Source organism: Zonotrichia leucophrys, chromosome 2 (assembly GCF_028769735.1).
Source record: "Zonotrichia leucophrys gambelii isolate GWCS_2022_RI chromosome 2, RI_Zleu_2.0, whole genome shotgun sequence".
Taxonomy (NCBI): domain Eukaryota; kingdom Metazoa; phylum Chordata; class Aves; order Passeriformes; family Passerellidae; genus Zonotrichia; species Zonotrichia leucophrys.
In genome coordinates this window covers 77,348,287-77,364,355 of record NC_088171.1, presented here as the reverse complement: position 1 = coordinate 77,364,355, position 16,069 = coordinate 77,348,287, and the positions used below count along the sequence as shown (strand labels likewise).

The window sequence follows — 16,069 nt, the reverse complement described above, 5'->3', positions numbered from 1 at the left end:
AGTATAGACTCCAAACAAAAATCTAAATCAATCAACTAAAAGTCAATTTCGGAATAATATAAGATGATAGAAAGTATTCTTAAGACAAAAAAAAAAAAAAAAACTGTGTTGAATACAAAATATTTCTCAAAGTGTTTTTGAAAGTTTTAACACTTCAGCTGAGGACTAAAACAAATACCACAAAACTTCCCTGAACTTGCTTTCAGATTCAGGCTGACAATATTTATCTTGCAAATACTATTTTACCATCTTTTTTGTTTGTTTGTTTTCTGTGTTTGTGGTGAGGCACTTGTGAAAATTGCTTAGTGTCTTAATTGACTCATGGACAATTGAGTAAGTAGGGTTCAACAAGAAAATTCTACTTTTGTTTCCTGTCCACCCTCACTTCATGTTTGAATTTTATGACAGTTTGGGAAAGACAGCCTTGCTTGCAACAAGTTTGTTGTGAGCTATGGTGTCATTATTTTCTGAGATGTCATTTGTTGATAAAGCGTATTGATTCCTTTGAGAGAGAAGGATTGACTCCTCTGCACTTTCATTACAGTTGCCTGAGCTTGAGCATTGTTAATGTCCTTGTCTACTTTTGCCTTCTGTGTCAACTTGCAATAACAACTATGACTTTTACCACCAATTTGGATTCATAGATGTGCAATTCCCCAATTCACTCATGTGGTTAATGTATTTGTCCTACAACACTGTATTTCAGTTTCAGGACAGTGATGGTTGGAGAGGAACAGTTGCCACAAGTAAAAGTAATGAACCATTTAGCAGCTATACTGCAGTCTGTTGTAAAGCATCTTATGGTGTCTCTCTCCATCCCCATCCATCTGTAGCAATAACCATGTGAGGCAGTCTTTGAAATAGTGGCACCACCAAGGGGCAATACCAGGCATTTCAGATTCAGCTCAAGTTCCCACATAGTTTCTGGCATTGGCCTCATTAATACAACTGTGTCACACCCAGGTCATAAAGATGGAGCATCTGCAGATGTTCTGGTTCCTTGGTGAGTGTAGGATACAGGAGTGAAGGCAAAATAACACATTCTGGTTGTGATGAGGAATACAATAACCCATCACCATAGCAAAGAGCACATTTTATTTGAAAAATACGAATAAAAGATTTTGTCCCTTTTGTTTATTAAAAGAAAATGTAACAATTTTCTATCAGTAACACTTGCATAAGGAGGTATACTTTACATTACTCTTTTGTTAAAAAAAATATATATATTTTTGGAGACTTTGGAAAAATAAGAATGGCCCAAAACTCGTAACACACTTCTACTGTTCCTTAGAATGCACTGTGCCATTTATATGTACTGCAAGTACAAGGTCTTAGCACTTTATAATCCACAAAGTAACACTAGGCAGCATAATTTCATATCCTTCTTTGCATTCAGAATATTCCCTTTGTTACCCTTGTGTGAGTTTATGAGTTTGGTTAATTCCAGACTGGTCCAATACTTATATTTTTTAAAGGATGATTTAAAAAAGTTTTAGACCACAAAAATTTTGTAATTCCCCTTAAATACCATAAGTATTACTTTCCCATAGACATTTTCTTTCAGTATTCACAATTTAAACAATTGCATCAATTAGAATTAAAACTCAAAAATGTTTGCAGTTACTTTAGTTTTCTAAAAAGAATGCAAAAAAATAAAGTGCATAACAGAGTGAAGTTACTTTCAAATTTTACAGTATTCTATCTGTATGTAATAAAAGGTAACACTGATAAACAAATTAATTTGTTTTCAATGTATGAATCGTAATCTAACGCCAGCTGAATTCAAGCTCTTTCTTGTCTTTAAAGTGCATTAAACTACATTTTTGACAGGTTTTAGTTTGACAATTAAGTTTCACATTTTTCAATTCTTATACTGACCATTTTTTAAATTATTTTGACTTGTCAAGATTAGCATCTAAGTGCCCTCACTGAGTGCCCTCACCATTACAAGAAAGAGGGTTTTTTGAAAGAATGCAGCTAATTATTTTGGTGAAAATGTACTATTAGTTGAATGGTTGTTGTAGAAATCAAATTGTAAATAGAAAAGCCCTTAAGTATCACTTTGCATGTGCCATTTAACTTTACTCAGTATTTTCAGTTTAAGCCAAACTGGCAGTTTTCAGCATTTAGTTGTTAAGCAGCAACAGGATTACTATTTAGGCTAATAGGAAAATATTTGAGAATATGAGTACACAAAAGATCCATGAAAGCTTTAAGCATATTATATATAATCAGACTTAATCATAAATTGAGAAAAAGTTTCCCACAATACTTTCACTGAATATGTGCTGTGTTTAAATCAGCAATGCTACAAAAATGATTGTGCCATCCAGTGTTAATTTTCTTTTACTTCAACATAGAATCTAGGTCAACAGCGAATTTCTCAAATATAGTTTAAATTTGGTTTTAGGATATAAACGACCAAAGGAAAAAAAAAAAAGATATTGGGTTAATAAAATTGTAAACTTGTTATTTCTGCACTGTGAGGCCTTCTTCTGTGGCCCTGAAGATTTAACATTCTGTTACTTGTCATGCAAACAACACGACACTGTGATGTGTATTTGAACAGAGCACAGTAAGCATAGCAAGCATGCAGACACATCATGATAGAAAAGCACATCTGGCGATCACTGTGGATGGGACGCACCAAACAGGACATACCGCAGCATCACAGAAGCAGCGTCTCAGTAATTCTGCAGAGTTTCAAAGGATTCAGGTTTCCTGGGGTATGATGCATGTGCTGTGTAGCAGCAAAGACAGCACCAGGAATGGCAAAAAGGGAAATATTATTTCTCTGAGTTATTATTGACTTAAACTGACCATTAGCATAAGGAATGACTATTTGCTTGTGTCACTGCACTTCTGTTGCCTGTAAGCCTGAACGTTCTGTGATGTAAATTAAAAAAAACAATGGCACAAACACTGCTTTAAACACAAAATACAATTGATTTTCCCTGCTTTGGTGTAGGGCCAGAGGGAATAGACATAAAGATAACTAATATCCAGTTCTCAAAACTATAATACAACAATGAATGCAATTTTCATGCAGCTGTGATACAAAGTATTATGGTAATAGTAATGCTGAAACATTTTGCTTTTAACACACTAGTCATACAATATAAAAATTTAGATGTTGGCATAAAGCAAGTGTGACTTAAATAAAAAGAAAATTGCTCCTAATAAAATCACACAATACTAGTTGCTTTATCTGGGACAAAACTGAAACATATCCTAATTCTACCCCCAAAAAAGACAATAAAAGACAACCATTCTCAGCTTGTGTGTAACTCTTACTGCATCTAACTTCACTCTACAGTAAGAATGCCTCCTTAAATGCTTTTCTAAAAGATTCTGTATTTCATAAAAAAGCATATAAAAAAATTAACACAAATTATTAAACTACTTTCAAATCATCAGCAGAATATCTTAGGGTTCAGGTGTTTTTCCCTACAAAATTTTCATGTGGGCTCAGATTCTGAAAGAAAGAAGAGTAATTATAAATTTTAAACAAAATAGTGTACGAAAAAACAATTCTGGAACTAGAGTACAACTAATACTTTTCAGAGTGTAAAAGTTGCTTACAAAGCTACTTGCTATTTTTTTCCTGAAGGCTGTTTAAACCAAAAACAGTCACCTACATCTCAGGAGAAAAAAAAAAAGTCTCTTCAAAGTAAACTGATCAGAAATTTCAGTCATGTCTAGGACCTATCCAACCACAGAGTAAAGAAAAGAAGGCTTAATTATCTAGTCCACCTGTGTGGCTCACAGTAGATCAGCAATAAATATAGACTCTTCTTTACTAAGCTGAATATAAGTGGCACCTAAAATGCGGAGGGAGGAATCTAGTGCAGCATACAAATCTGTATCACTCTGCACTCCAGACTGCAGAGTAAGAAAAAAAGTACACAACTTCTACTCTGGATGGTTTTTCAATCAAATGCACACTGGAAGAAGTCAATTTGCCTAAAGTGGAGCTAGAATTAGGAGCAGAGGACTGTTGATAATGATCATGAGTATTATAGGTCACAATCTCTCATGAGATATTACGAGTTCCTGGTCCTCTCCCAGTATTATCACCAGAAAGACAAAGAAAAAGTTAAAAATCCAAACAAAGGAAAAGAAAAATCCAAATCTGCTAGATGAGGTGCTAATCAGGCTGCTATGTTAAACAGAACTGTTTAGCAGTTCTGCTGCTGCATTGCTAAAAAAAGAAAAAAAAACTGCTGGATTAGGTGTTAAGCAGCTTGCTATGTTAAGGAGAACTATCATTCCTGCAATGCTCTAAAGTTACTAATGTAAGAAATCAATTTACTTAATCCATAGGAACCACAGTAATGGTATATCTCTTTCACTGACTTGAAATGCTCTTGTTTCCATGATGCTTGAAATAGGGAAAAACCATCTTGTTCTGCTGAGGTGGCAAATGCTCTAAGAGAAAAAAATATCAGTAGATTGAATTTAAAAGAAAAAGACATCATCATCTTATTCTCCTTGCTTCAGTTTTCACTATCTCAATGTCTTACCAGCAGCTCTATTTTGCTTTTAGTCACACACAGAAATAGAAAAACATTGTGATTAAGAACTCTGAGTTTTAAACAGACTGTCGTAGCTTCTGGACTCAGACCAGCAAAAGATTTAAAAAACTTCAGCTCTTGACACAAGTGAAGCACAGTGAACCAAAAATCCATGTAGTTTAATGGTGCTGCCATTGTTGTTTTTATTGAAAAAGCCTATGCTTCATCTGCTTCGCTGCATAAAGAGTACTTTGGGCCTATTCCATTTAGATGAATGATGTTTCCATGAAAAGACAAAAAAGAAAAGCACAACACTGGAAACAACTGTTCCTCCAGCACGCAGTAACAGAGCAGGTCTGGGGTTATGGGCTAGAGCTGTGTTTGAGCTGCAGATAATGATGCCCTCCATCTGCTAGCTGGTTATGGATGACAAGATTATGAAGGACATAACAAAATGACAGCTTCTCAATGCAACCTGCTAGGTCAATAAGATTAAATCAGCAAAGGACCATTTATTTAAGAGGACAGGTGTGGCTTATCACCTCTGCAAAGGAAACAGACTGGTATCACTTCTCACACTGATAGGAAACCTCATTGTCTACTTCATGTTGGGATCACAAGGCCTAGAGCACAGCTAGAAATGCAATATCACAACCATCTGCAAGACATTTGATCCTTTTTTAGCTCTCTTCTCAAACAGACATGACCATAAACTTACTGCAGCTTGGAGCTGTTACGCATATTGCAATAAAAATGTCATTTCTTGGCTTTACTTTAGGTATTGTTGCAGATAAGGTACCAGACACTTTAATGAGCAATTAAAAAAAATACACAAGGGACAATAGATTCTTTTTTCTGTATTTTCCAAAATTTGACTTTCTTTCAATTGGAGAACCCAGTTTCAAATATGAAAAGGGCACTTGTTCTACAGTAACTGCATACAACTTACTCAGTTCCAAGTACTGTATTCACTTTTTTTTTTTTTTGTTACCATTGTTGTCATTATCTGTCCAGTGGTTTAGGAACTTCTCTGTTCTGGGAATTACAACTAAGTTGTTCTTTCTGGTTCTATTTCCCCATAGAGTTCAGCTAGCTTCTTGAACTCGGGTCCCCAGTCTCCAAGGTAATTATAATCCTGGTCAGAGTGTGTCGTTGCTGAATCCAGAGAGCTGATAGACCCAGCTTCTGATCGATGACCCTCATAGGCATATGTCTGCAGGGAGTCATATGGGGGCACACTGGGGTCCAGATCAGCCTCTGCCAGTCTTTGATTAAGGAACTCCTGAACATCTATACTGTCAAGGCTTGAGGAGGGATGATGCCTGGACAGAGGCTTCACCTCAGGCCGAACATCCCTCCGGTATTTCAGCTCTTCAGCAGCAGATGGATTCCGCAGTGCTGTGATGTCAAATGCTTCTGTGTCTTCCTCTCCACCTCCCTCATCATCGTATGTCACAACATTTTCCCGGACATCTTCTTCTGAAATGATCAAAGGCTCCTTCTTGCTACGTCTTAGGGTGATGAAAAGGACCACAATTGCTAAAGAGAAAACTGCAGATATTAGAGTAGGTTTAAAGTTTCCATCTGAGTATGTTACAGAAATAGCAGACACTAAGTCAAAAATACAGAGGTGTAATATTTTCAGACTGGTATTTTCAGTACTGGTATTCGGGATCATCTGCTACTTAGTTTATTAGGGATCTCATAAAGGAGAAATGGAGATAACATCCTTTCAGGTAAATGAAAAATGAGCAACTAAAGTTAGCATTTTTCAGAAGCATAATCCAGAGTTTTCAGTGCTTCATTAAAACCAATGTTTAGCATATAAATTGAATTATTATGGAAAATATTTCTTTTTTTCTTATGAATATTCAATTTTGTGTAATAAAATACAAAATTACAAGATAAATGTATAACTGTATATTTTAAAATGGCCTTCTAACAAGAAAATACAGAAGCAAGCTGTAAAGAAAGTAGGTCTTAGAAAACGTAGTCTTTGGGGAAAAAAATCCTCAAAATATCCTCTCAGTTTCACTGTAATTGCTATTATTTCTTGCCATCTCTGTGCAGAAAATCACGAGTAGCACAGAGTCATGCACACAGCAAGTTGTGTCTCTGACAGGAAAAAAAAAAAAACAAACCAAAACCAACCACAATATTAACTAATGGGTAACACAGGAATTGACCTGGAAAAATAAAAAGCCTAAAAAGAGTCAAGAGGAAATGCACTTGTAATGGCATTAATCTTATGAGTCTGCTTATAGACTCCTATGTACCTTGTCCCTGTGGATTATGTTGTGCATTGCTATCAGTTTATCCCACAATGGTAATTAAGAAATGGCTTTTGTAGAGTACTAATGATGCTTCTTACAGCATAATACATTTCAAAAAGCTTTGCCCATCTATTTTCTACAATTTTTCACTCTGTTCAAGACATGGTATTAGAGTCCTTTCTTTTTGAAATCTTTCCAAATTATGGAAAAAAAAGATCTCCAGTGCTAATTACTTGATGGCCTCTGAAAAAATTTTCTACTGGATTCCAGATATTCAAAAATGTACTTTAAAGGCACTTTTCTCCTATGAGCTCTAGCTAAACCTTTACCCTCTAATCACAGCTTTGTGTTTTTAATTGCCTCCTACTACCAGGCAACCACTGTTCCAAAAGCATGCCATACTGAAACCTTGCGCCCCGCCAGATTCCGAGAGGCATTGGAGGGACAGCACTACTTAGAACTGCAAATGGCTCACCAAGAAGGATGACAATGCAGAGCAGGATGGCAATCAAAGCTCCCGTGCTCAAGCCAGCCGAGGAGAGGAAAGCTTCAGCATGGCAAGTTCTCACTCGTCCGTCCCTCTCACAGGCACAAACCCGGATGGTGAGGGTGCTGCTGCTGCTGAGAGGGGGCACGCCGCCATCGGAAATCAAAACAGGGAGGTAATAGGTATCTTGGGTGGTTCGACTGTATCTCCTTCGTCTGGTCAGAATACTGGCCGTATTATCTACAATATCAAAACAAGAACAACATTTCAGTGAAGGAAAAGATGAAAAAAAAAGAAGTTATTTACAGTTTGTTTCCCATCAAATGGAAGCATGGGGCTTCCAAAAACCAGCAAGCCCTAATCTATGAAAATGCACAATGTAGAATTAAAATTTGCTAGGAAGCCTTTATGGTCAATAGACAAAAAAGGAAAGGAGTTGAAAAGTAACTAACATTATATAAATAAGAGTACTTAAAACTCTTGTATTTTTATTGGAATCAAGAGAACTTTGACAAACATTTTGGGCCAAATTTGCAAGTATTTTCATCCTATGCTATGTTGTTGGTAGCATATGAACCCTTGTCAAATTGAATACCTGGAATTATGAGGATAACTACTGTAAAATTTTTGCACAACACATAATCCAAAATCCTCTTGACACTCAGTAGAATATTAAAACTCATTTAGTAAAAAACTAAAATGAGACTTTCACGTTTTAGTATTTATTAAAGGTTGAAAAGTTTTAGTGAGTTTTCAGAAAACATCTGAAAGGACAGTGACCAAAGACACGTGCTTTGAAGAGGTCTGGAGGAAGAGGGAAGGCAAAGGAAGAGAAAAAGAGAGGATATTACATGTTATAAACTATTAGAGTTTAAAGATAAATAAGAAAGGTAGAGATCGTGACATAAGACATTTTCACCCTTCTGTTACCTATGGATCCATTTGGCATAGAGAAGGAAAACCTCGTGCTTATTACACACATATTGCAAGAGCATTTGTAGGCACCAAGGAGAGTAGGAAGTAGGCACACATGTCCCTTCAAACCCAAGAAATTAAGAGGCATAAAGAGCATGCAGGGGAAGAAATGTTGCAGCAATAAATAGTTATAGCCAATATTCATATGTGTAAAATTTATTTTCAGTTTGCTGCCACCACTATTTAATTACTAGCCTCTGAAAAAAAGTCCAAGATAAATAAAAAAAAAAAAAAAATGGAAACAGTGAGAATTTGAAGCCCAAGCAGTTATAGAGAGAGAGAGATGGAGCCTGATAGATGCAGAGACTTTAGAAGAAAAGAGATTTCTTCTTGTATTGCTTGCCACATGGTTTCAAATTGTGGGGTTATGAGATTGGAATATTTAGCAAATAATAGAAGGGTGATAAGTACTGAATACATCTGCAGGTTCATCTTCCTATTACAAACCAACAAACAAGAAAAATTCTTATTTTTCCTTACCACTGTAGCTACACTGTTAAATAGCTTTATCTATGGAAAATGAAATCCATGTAACTCTGTGAACATCTAGTGCAACAAAATAGCCAGTGTGGCATATATTTGCCCATTAGACTGCTGCACACATATTTGAATGAAAGAGTTAAGTTTTTGTTTAAACTGGATACAAGATCAGTTTCAGGTGGTTACTCTTTATGCTATACTTTCTGTCAAGCTCTGTGCAAAATTTTAAAACATTAATTTTAACCCACTTTTGCCAACATTTTCTTTTGCATGGCATTTGAGCGTGACATTTAGAAAAACTGGCAATATCATCCCACATCAGCATAATATCACAATATATTTGGTGACAGGCTTCACACAAGAAATACATATATGAGCTGGGAAATGATACAATTGTTGATAAACCATGAACTCAGCACTGAAGTTCTTTAGCTCTACTTCTGTACATGAGCAACACCCACAACACACCTCCACACTCCCCCCTATTTTTGAAATATTGAATATCCAGGATGGTGAGTTTGTTATAAATTCATTAAGTGTTGTTCTTTTCACTTGGAGTGGGTGCAATATTCATTCAAGTTACAGAAACTTACTGCAACAAGAATGAGGTGATAATTCTTTAATCTGAGAAATTTTGACAGAACATAAGACCATAGTGGTGTGGAAGACTATAAAATGTCCATGATATAACAATGCAAAGTTAATTGTTAGGTATACATCCTGCCCCCAAAATATTTTGTATTTTGTTGTTCTGGGCCAACTAGAACTCTCACATAACACCCAATCACAGTCACTGTTATTAACATACACCAGTGACCCTTCTCAGGCAGTATGGACAAGAGTGCACCAGGTTTTTTTCTTGCCTCAACATTATTCCAACAGTCTGCAGATCCTTAAACATTCCTAAATAGCCTCATGCAGGCACCATGACACGCTGTGGCATGTAAATTCTTTTTGCAATATGATAACAGTGTGCTGCTGAGCTGCAATACAAATTCCAGGTTATTTTGTAAATTCAGAAGAGAAAAACCCATTGATAATAAAGCCATTGGGTTCTACAGAGTCAAGAGGAGGTGCACGGCCGTGCTCTGTGCTTGTCACCTGTGAATTAAATTTTAAAAAGAGTGAATGATGCAGTGCACAGCTCCAGCAGCAGTGATGAAAATGCTTGCTGACAACAAAAGCATCGGAGACTGAGCATAATGAAGAAAAACTGAGGACTCTTGATCAGGGATCTTGTGGTAATTTTAGCGCAGAGACTATTGGCAAAGATGTAAAGGAAAGAACATTGAGATGTGAGAATGTATGCTACAAGGGTAAATGTGGACAGATGGGAGAAAAATTGTGAGGAAAAAATATTAAAGTTAAGAGAAAAAAGAAAAGAAGAGAAAAAAATCTGAAGAAATGGGAAAATTATACAATTCAATGTTAGAGTGAAAAATGTGAAAAAAGCCATAATTAAACCTTGGTTATCTGGGAGGAAGGCCTTGTCAAAAAAAGAACTGATATTTTTATACTGTAAAGAATAAATACACATTTAAAAAAATAAACGTTTTTCTCTTTCAGAATTGTATTTCTTTAATTCAATATTAAATTGTTTTTCTTGTACTTTTAACATTATACAACTACCTATAAGATACAATGAAATATTGGCATAAGACACAATTAAGGAAAAAGGGATCCAATACAAAATTTTTAATTTAAAAGAACTTCCACGGTGAAGTTTTGTTTTTTATATTCTCTTGGGTAGTAAGTAGATTTCTGTAGAAACAGATGTTGCATGAAATACTCAGAATATAATATAACATATAACTTTCTGTAATAACATGTCCCATGACAAACATTTTCAAAGAAACAGTGTAAAGTTTTTCCTTCAATGAAATTTCACAAATTTTAACACAAATAAAGTATACAAGTAAAATACTGGAAGGTATCTGAACTCTCACATTCTATTTTTGTCTCATTAAATTTCTTAAAATATTTTACAAAGGAGATATCTAATATTTTTTCAAGAAAGGAAACTGTGTCTGATTTTCCAAAGGTCACTGAGAATCAAGCATAGCAGATAATTATCAAAGCCAATCATATTGCCATAACTCAGAGATTATATCTCTGATTCTCTAGTCAGAACTCCATTCTTGAGGATAATCATATGCAAAGGTATACTAACATAATGAATGGAGAGAAAAAGAGTTTCTTGCAGCCAAACTGCAATATTGACTGCATCCTGAAAACCAGCCAACATGCTGGTGTTCTGAGCTTTCAAATTTTAATTGCTTTTGTTCCGTGTCAAAAACCATTATAGAAATGTGTTGAGAGAAGAGCTAGAAAGACAGTAACTTTTAAGAGCTTTTTTGCAGAACAAAAATTCTCTCCATCTGTAAAAGCTATAGGAAGCCAAGTATAGAGCCTGACACTGATGACCTAGAAAAGAGTTTATTGAAAAGGGGAAAAAAGTTATATCAACAGAAGTAGTTTGAAAGGGAGCCAAGGGGTTTATGTAGTGAGAAATTTCTTTGGTATCTGAAAAAAGATACAGCAAATAGTTAGGGAGGGCAAGCGTATAGGACAGCAGCAATAGCAATAGGATGAGGAGCTCTACAGATCTCATTCTTCTAGACCTGGAAGGAAAGATTTTTTTATCTCAATAGATTTAAATGGTGAACTTCACCCTTGAGGAGTATGATAAGAACCAGGACTCACTGGAGATTACAGGACTGACTGCTAAGGAAAATTAACACCCACATAAGGAAATAAATATTTATCTGATACCCTGTTTTATACATTGCTCCATTTAATGATGTAAACTTTCTAATGATCTAAACTTACTCCTGTTTGGGCTGCTCTTTGCAAATATGTCAACTAGAAGTTAAGCTTTATCTTAAGTGAGTTTGAGGTTACCCATGGGAAATGCTACAGGGCTGTAACCCAGCAACTCTTCACACTCTGAAGATGTCACAGTTTACTAATCCAGGCTGTACACTCTATACAAGGCTGTTATCACAGTCTTTTTTCCATAATCTCTGCCTTTTTACATTGAGCTTCTAAGCTAAATAAAGAAATGAGGGCACAGGAAAATCAAGGAAACAAAGATACAATGGTAAGGCCATGGAAACTGACTGCTGGAGTGCATCAGAGGATGCTCATTTATTATTCACAATTTGAGAATTCCTTTGACACATTACACATTAAATGCAGACACAAGAGAAACGGAGGTAAAAGAAAAAAAAAGTAAAATCCTGTTTATATCTTAAGGCATGTTTCAATTTTCAGTTCTGCTTGTGTCAGCAGTTCAACTACTATAAATTTTCTGAGAAGTCATAAACTAATTAAAACCAAAGAAGATATATTGGAATGATTTGCATTTCTTACATTTCTAAAGTTGGAGCTGTTAATTTGTTTATGTGAACTTCATGATATGCATTTCTGTTTCATTTCTTTATTGATAGCTCTTGTAAATATTTTTTCTCTTTTGCTGTCTTCAAAGCCATTGCCAATGGGCATGAAGCTATTGTAAGTTTTTAGTTCAGTGGGCAGCAAAAACGAAAAGTAACGTAGAACTAATTTTTGGTCTGAAATATAGTTATTTGCTTATAGTTGGTTTTTGAATCACCAACAAGTTGCAGTCCAGAAAAGAAATGCAGATCCTCTACACTATGCACTAAAATAACTTTATGATCAGTCTTAGAGCTAAAATTTTTAAAATAAAAAAAAATTTCAGAGATGTTCAGAGGCCTGAAGAGGGAAAATGTCTTCCCTCTACAGTAGCTGCTCCTGGTTTTCTGTTATAATCATGGTAGAATTCCTTTTTAACTTCCATATGTTGATTCTGTGATAATACCTACTCAGACACCCAATCCATTTACAGTAACAGTACTTCTGTGGACTGTACTTCAGTCACCATGTGTGATGCTAACTTTGCACTTTCTCAGATATCATTTCTCTCCAGTTACAACTTGTCCTCTCTGCAGGATGATATTTTACAGAAGGTCAGCAGTAATTCACAGTATCACATAACCAGAACAAGCACGACTCTGTGATGTAAATGAAAGCCGGAACTATGCGGGCGTTTTCCTCTTGTGATGGGTTGCAAAGTGGGGGCTTCAATCCAACCATTTTAAATGCCACTTTAGGTGTTCCAGAACAACTAAGCCATGGTCTGGTATCTGGCATATTCATTTGCAACTTGCAAAGCTCTGAAGTTAATTCACAGGCACATTGTCCAATATGGTAGGAAATAAGAAGGGCAGAGTGATAAAGAGAAGATTCTGTAAGAAATTCACACTGGGATGGAATCAATTACTCTCTGGAGCCTGTTCTCTTTCTAAATAACAGCAATGATGAGTAAAATTGATCTTTTTTTTTTTTTTTTTTTACTATTTTTTGATCTGTGACACAGAGAGAAAGGTTAATATATATCACAGGCATGGGTGGATGAATACATTAAAAACTTCATTTTATACAGATGCCATTGAACTCATCATGCTCTAAATTTTACAGAAAAACACATCTCCACTTCTGTGGGTGTTAATGGATCTTCTGACATAAAATTAAGAAAATTGAATCTCCAGAATTATAGTATGAGAAAAATGGCGTACCTTTTTTCCAATTCCAGAATATTCTCCATCACTGGGCAATAATCAAAGGGCCAGATCTTTGAGATAAATGGGCAGAGGGGAAAAATAAATTGCAAATGCTTTTGTGATATGAAACCTTTGTCCTGAAGAAATAAAAGAAGAGGAAAACAAATGCTAAGCATTCTCTAGGGAGGTGTTCTTCATTGAAAGTAAGCTAAACTTAGACTGCTATCAGAAGTCAGCAATCTCAATTTATTGAAGTAAGAGAATGCACAGATCTCACTGGCAGTGTTGGGTGAATGTGTCCATTATCTGCATTAACCCTTCTTCTCTAGGAAATTTACAATACCACTAAGCATCCATGGCAAATTGTATATCTTGTGATTAAAAAAATTAGCACCAGCAAAACAGCGCTTCACAGTCAAAAATTTATTAAATGTTTTAAGTGAACTGTTCTCTGAGGGTTCAATCTTTTTTCATCTCTTGAAAATTATTATGTAAGTTCTGAAAGAGAAGTTACTCTACATATTCATGCTTGGAAATATGATAACAATCATATTTCATATGCATTTTCCATCAGACAAAAAAAATAAAAAAACAAATATATCCACAATTCCTTCGGTATCTGGAAAAATATTATTATTTTTAGGACAAGAAAAAAAAAAGTACAATTCTAGAATTCATAGAAATTGATCTATTGGGAAGAACTTCTGTTGCCTTTATTCTGATTTCCAAATAGAAAATGGTTTTAGCCCCATATAGTTATGGAAAGTTTTTAATGGGATATGCAAAAGTAGATATTTCTGATTATACAAAAAATATAAGTTCATTATATTAGAAAAAGGATTAAAAAATTATCAATGACAATATCCTAAAAAAGAAAGTGAGAACAACACAGACAACAATTAAATGAGTTATGTAGAATCTGATTTACAATATAAAACCACAGCAGAAAAAGTACTTGGCTTTTCAGGTTTAATAGAAATTGTAACCATTTTGTAGGCAAAATAAATTGCAAAGAAACCTGTTTTCATTAAAAGAACTTCATAAGTACAATTCTCAAACAAAAAAGAAAGGCTTCCTCTGTGGGTTTGCTCTCTAAAGCTGCAGAAAATTATTACATCTTAAAACATTTTCTTATCATAACAAAGAAATTCTATTCCAGCTCTTGTTCTGCCTTGTTTACATGAACACAGATACTGCATCATTTTGTTGTCTGTCCTCTTGTTCGTACTTGTAAGCCTTTACTCTCTCTGAACACTACTTTTCAAGTAGGGAATAAAACCTAAAGAGCAACAAAGAATCTCTTGTACCTTAAGAATACAGTAGAGAAAAAAATATTATATTCTGTATTTTCCTCTTTTTTTCTTTCAAATGAAAATTGTAGCACAAGCAGAATACAGAAGGGGATCCAAGGAACTCTTAATTTTGCTGGATGTTATATTTGGTATAGTCCTGTCACTCCATCCTGACCTACATTTCCCTGAGGGTTTTAAACTCTGCATTATGAGGGTGAATATTCCACAAACAGAGATTTCATATTGTGGAGATTTTCATTTAGAAAATGCACAAGTTCAGGCCAAGAGATAAAAGCTTAACTGGTCAAATGATCAATTACAGGGACTGAGGCTTTAATACCTATTAAGTTTGCTGAAGGCATAGAAGATTATTGAGCTGAATCAAAGACATGCTGGGATTGTATATTGCTGCAGTCTATACAGGTAGATAGGAACAAACTAGAGAATTTTCTGCTTGTACAAGCCCTAGATTTCAGTCAAAGTGCACAGATATAAGCATAAATATTTTAAGATCCAGTGCACTGCTGTGGAGTATACTGATAAGAAATGAATAGTCGTAAATTCATGAAAAAGTGTATTTAGGGTTCAAGAACAAAACTGTTGTTTTCGGTTATGAAAACAAAGGGGCAAAAATGTCTATTGATATTTTTGTGAAATTAAGCCCTTTTTCTGAAGAAATAAAAGAAGAGGATGACTTAGAATGAATGACTTAGGATGAATTAGAAGGTGACTGCAAGAGAAATATAGTTTTGAAGAGACAGATACAGCTACTACTAACCACCATTTTCTATGTGAAAACAAGAAATTGGGTTTTATCATTCTACAAAGCAGTATAAAAATTTTTCTTAAGGCAATTTTTGTAGGTTTTTTTCTTTAAAAAACATAATAAACAAACAAATAAAACCCTCCCAAAAGACCAGCCTTTATATAATTTGGAAATCCAGAGCAGCTGTCTTCTGTTCAGAGTATTCTGATTATTTTTAATGCCAGATGCTCAAAAACATGAGTTTTCAAAAGTGCAAACTTGTCACAGACATAAGAAATGCCTTTCCTGCCCACCTTCTTTCTGCTATTTCCTATAATAGAAAGCAACAGAAATTCTGTTTGTGAATAGAAGTAGATGAGAAATATGGAAGCTGTAAATGCTAGACAGCTGCATGTACTTCATTGGTATTTCACTACTATTTTATGTATAGATTGTGTCACAAAGAAAAGGTCCCAATAAAAGACAGTGTTTAAACAATAGATTCAAATTGCCTTGTTCCAAGCAAAACATAATTATGTATTTACTTTTAAGATAAATTTCTTGTTATGTTTTGAGTTAAAAAGCCATTTTTTAATTATATGGCCAATTTGGAAAGTTGCATTTTGGAGTCTCTGTATGTGTAAGAATGTTTGTGCAAGATACTGTAAGCAGTGCATGATTTTATACTTCCTTAGGTGAAATAAAAACACAATGCACAAT

The 16,069-nt window shown here is 34.9% G+C and overlaps 1 protein-coding gene across 9 annotated transcripts in view; it reads right to left on the bottom strand.

Moving 5' to 3' along the window:
• Positions 1–470: 470 nt before the first annotated feature.
• Positions 471–16,069, bottom strand: part of CDH18 (cadherin 18) — a 495,321-nt gene continuing 479,722 nt past the window's right edge. For 7 of the 9 annotated variants that reach the window (XM_064705466.1, XM_064705467.1, XM_064705471.1 and 4 more), the window contains 2 exons: positions 7,263–7,514; positions 471–6,065 (listed from right to left, as the gene is read on the bottom strand). In XM_064705466.1, the coding sequence (XP_064561536.1) occupies positions 5,563–6,065; positions 7,263–7,514 (755 nt within the window). In that variant the 3' untranslated portion in view covers positions 471–5,562. Of the gene's footprint in view, positions 6,066–7,262; positions 7,515–13,327; positions 13,450–16,069 lie in introns of those variants that run through there. The other 2 variants (XM_064705474.1, XM_064705475.1) reach the window with 2 other exon arrangements.